At 37.9% G+C, this 3,398-nt stretch overlaps 1 protein-coding gene across 1 annotated transcript; it reads left to right on the forward strand.

Annotated features, from left to right (window-relative positions):
- The first annotated feature begins 607 nt into the window (after positions 1 to 607).
- Positions 608 to 1,549, forward strand: LOC121451823 (olfactory receptor 147-like). Its single transcript, XM_041657589.1, has one exon. It carries the CDS (start codon positions 608 to 610, stop codon positions 1,547 to 1,549), a length of 942 nt encoding a protein of 313 aa, XP_041513523.1.
- The last annotated feature ends 1,849 nt before the right edge of the window (positions 1,550 to 3,398 follow it).

Consider the following 3,398-nt stretch of genomic DNA (forward strand, 5'->3'; position numbering starts at 1 on the left):
TGGGAAATGCCACTACTGGAAATCATGAAATACAACTCATGGTTTTCAGAATCTGGAGAATGAGGGCTCTGGATTACCATTCCAAAATGAGTTTCCCTCATGACCAAACCAAAACTAGTAATAACAGAAAAGAGCAATGCTTCTCTAGTCTATTCACCTTATAGCTCATCGGTGGCATGTGTACTTAACCCTCTGTGAGAACAGAAGTGTTACTAAGGTCACTTGTGAGTTCTCCAGGAAAAAAGGTAAGCAAAGAATTGAATGCATGGTTTTTCCTCCCAAACTACCTCTGAACAATTCAGTGTACCTTGTCTCTTCTATGATGACCTCTGAGCCTGAATTGGGTGGTGGATTGTCAGGGTAGAAGAACAGAGGTGCTTCAGACCCAGGAATGGTCATTGGTGCAATGAATATTACACTCAAAGAAATGACCTTCCATTTATTAATTCTTTTTTCTATACATAAACTCAAAAAAAAACACATAGAAAACAGAGGAACAGAGAAGTGTAAGTTTGGCATTATCATTTGCTTCTGGTTCTTATTCTCATTTCAGAAAGGCTGCAATTTTATTTTAATGTAATCATTTATTGCTACTGTTCTCACAGATATGACCCGAGGAATGGCCTCAGAATATAACTCTTCTGTGAAGGAGTTTATCCTGCTGGGTTTGACACAGCGGCCAGAGCTCCAGCTGCCTCTCTTCTTCCTCTTCTTGGCAATCTATATCATCTCCATGGTGGGAAACCTGGGCTTGATTGTTCTGATTATTTTGAACCCTCACCTGCACACCCCCATGTACTACTTTCTCTTCAACCTTTCCTTCACAGATCTCTGCTATTCCTCTGTCATCACACCCAAAATGCTGGTGAGTTTTGTGAAGCAGAACACCATCTCTCATGCAGAGTGCATGACTCAGCTCTTTTTCTTCGCTTTCTTTGTTATAGATGAATGTTATATTTTGACAGCCATGGCCTATGACAGATATGCTGCCATCTGTAAGCCCTTGCTCTATCAAGTCACCATGTCCTATCAGGTCTGCCACATGATGACGGTATGTGTGAATGTGATGGGGTTTGTGGGTGCAATGGCCCACATAGTTTGTATGCTAAGACTGACCTTCTGTGATGGCAACATCATCAATCACTACATGTGTGATATTCCTCCTCTCCTGAAGCTCTCTTGCACAAGTACCTACATCAATGAGCTGGTGGTTTTCATTGTTGTGGGTGTCAATGTAACAGTGCCCAGCCTGACTATCTTTATTTCTTACACCTTGATTCTTTCCAACATCCTTGGCATTCGTTCTGCTGAGGGTAGGGCAAAAGCCTTCAGTACCTGTGGCTCCCATGTTGTAGCTGTTTCTCTTTTCTTTGGCGCTGCAGCATTCATGTATTTTAAACCTTCAAGTGAATCTGTGGAAAATGATAAAATATCTACCATATTTTATACAATTGTGGGCCCAATGTTGAATCCTTTCATCTATAGTATAAGAAATAAGGATGTTCACATTGCACTTAGAAAAACTTTGAATAAAAGTGCATTTACCTAAGCAGAATCTGTATTGACTTTGGAAGTAAATCTTGGTACACATGCAGTTTACAACTAGAGATAGTAGCAGAGGAACTGCTCATTGGTAGAGCATTTGCTTACAAGCATGGGGCCCTGGAATTTGACCCACTATATAGAAGAACTTCAATGGGTACAATAATTAAAATAACATAAAACTTAACAATGATGAGAATAGTATAGAATTTAAATTATTTAACATTATTCAGAATTGTTAATTATCAAAGATAAACTGAAGTAAAAAGAGTAAAAGATGATTAATTCATCACCTTTTAGGGCAGAGTATACAGTTTATTTTATATTTTTCCAAAATCAAATATATCTTATGTCAATATTGAAACTGAACAAACCCAGTTGTGTAGCCATCTACCAGTACAGTACACTCTAGGCTCAGAAATCACAAGGATATAAGTATAAAGCACCATATGATACTATACTCAGAATCAATAAGGCAATTGTGTATTTTTTAATATCTTTGCAGTTTGTGTACTTGGGTAATAATGTCCAGGCCTTCTTGCCTGTTGGGCAAGTGCTCATCCATTGATCTGTATCTTAAAGGCAACTGTGATATCTTTGTCTGGGGTCCATCTAGAAGTCTTATGTTGCTGTACCACCAAGAAAAAAATTCAGAAGTTTTAGAGACAGTGTCTCATTTAATCAGTTAGTATCTCCCTGGGAATATTTGTGGGGAAAGTTCATGTTAAGAGGTCTTTTTTTTTTTCTCAGAGGGTTAAGGTAAGAAGTAGAAATGTCTTTTTTACTCTGGTTATTTCTCTTTAGTTTTAATCAGTTTGGGAAAGAGCAGTGATAATCCTGTTAAAATTTGTGTGCTTGAAGGCTGAAAATGAACCTCTTTAGATCATTCATGATAAAGGGAACCAATATTAGGTTTTTATATCATGGACTTGAGGACAGGTATGGATCTGTTACATCTTCATTGGGAAGAATCTGACTAAGCAAATTTACTAGCTATTGGTAGAGGGATTTTTCTTTTACTCAAATAAATCATATAATCTGAATTTATTAGCAGTCAGTTCTTTTCGTTTAATAATTTCCACTGTCATTCTGTCTCAGAATGCTATGTACAATGATCCTTTTTGTTGAAGTAACAAATATAAACTGAACTTGTATTCTATTCTACACATCAAAATATGTAGCCCTTGTCAAACATTAAAAACACAGCCAGACATGATGCAGACTAAGGATATAAATGGGACACTTCATCCAGTCTCTCTCCTAATAGTTCAGGGAATCCCAAGGAAGAGGGAAGGGGTCGACGGGCTAGAGGAACAAGAAATAATAAAGGACCCCCCCCAAAAAAAAAAACACAGGGCACCGAATCAACTAAGCAAAGCACATATGGGATCACAGAAACTGAATGGGGGAAGCATGTCTCTTGGAGGGATATGCACCAGGTCCTCAGTGTGTGTGTTATAGCTGTTAGCTTGGTGTTTTTGTGGGCCTCCTAATTGTGGGAACAGGTATGTCTTTGACTCTTTTTCTTTACTCTTGGGACTCCTTTCCTTCTATTGGTTTACATTGTCCAGCTTTGTTGGGAGGGATAACAAATTAAAATATGTATATATGTATATCTGTATAGAAATATGAAGATACTTGTGAACTTAGAACACTACAGATTAAAAGGATAATAAAAATAATATTGTTTCTGTAAGTTTGCATCAGAAAAAATGATACACAATGACTTGAACAAATGTTCTTGTACTGATAACAGCTGCCTTATTATTTTGGGTTGGCTGGTAGGAAGGACTCCTTCAGAGGAGGCAGGTGGCCTTTCTGAAGGCAAGGTTGCCTGCTGAACACCTAAATATAAG

Source organism: Microtus oregoni, unplaced genomic scaffold, assembly GCF_018167655.1.
Source record: "Microtus oregoni isolate MIOR12 unplaced genomic scaffold, Mior012 000008F_ref0000371, whole genome shotgun sequence".
In the NCBI taxonomy this organism is placed as follows: domain Eukaryota; kingdom Metazoa; phylum Chordata; class Mammalia; order Rodentia; family Cricetidae; genus Microtus; species Microtus oregoni.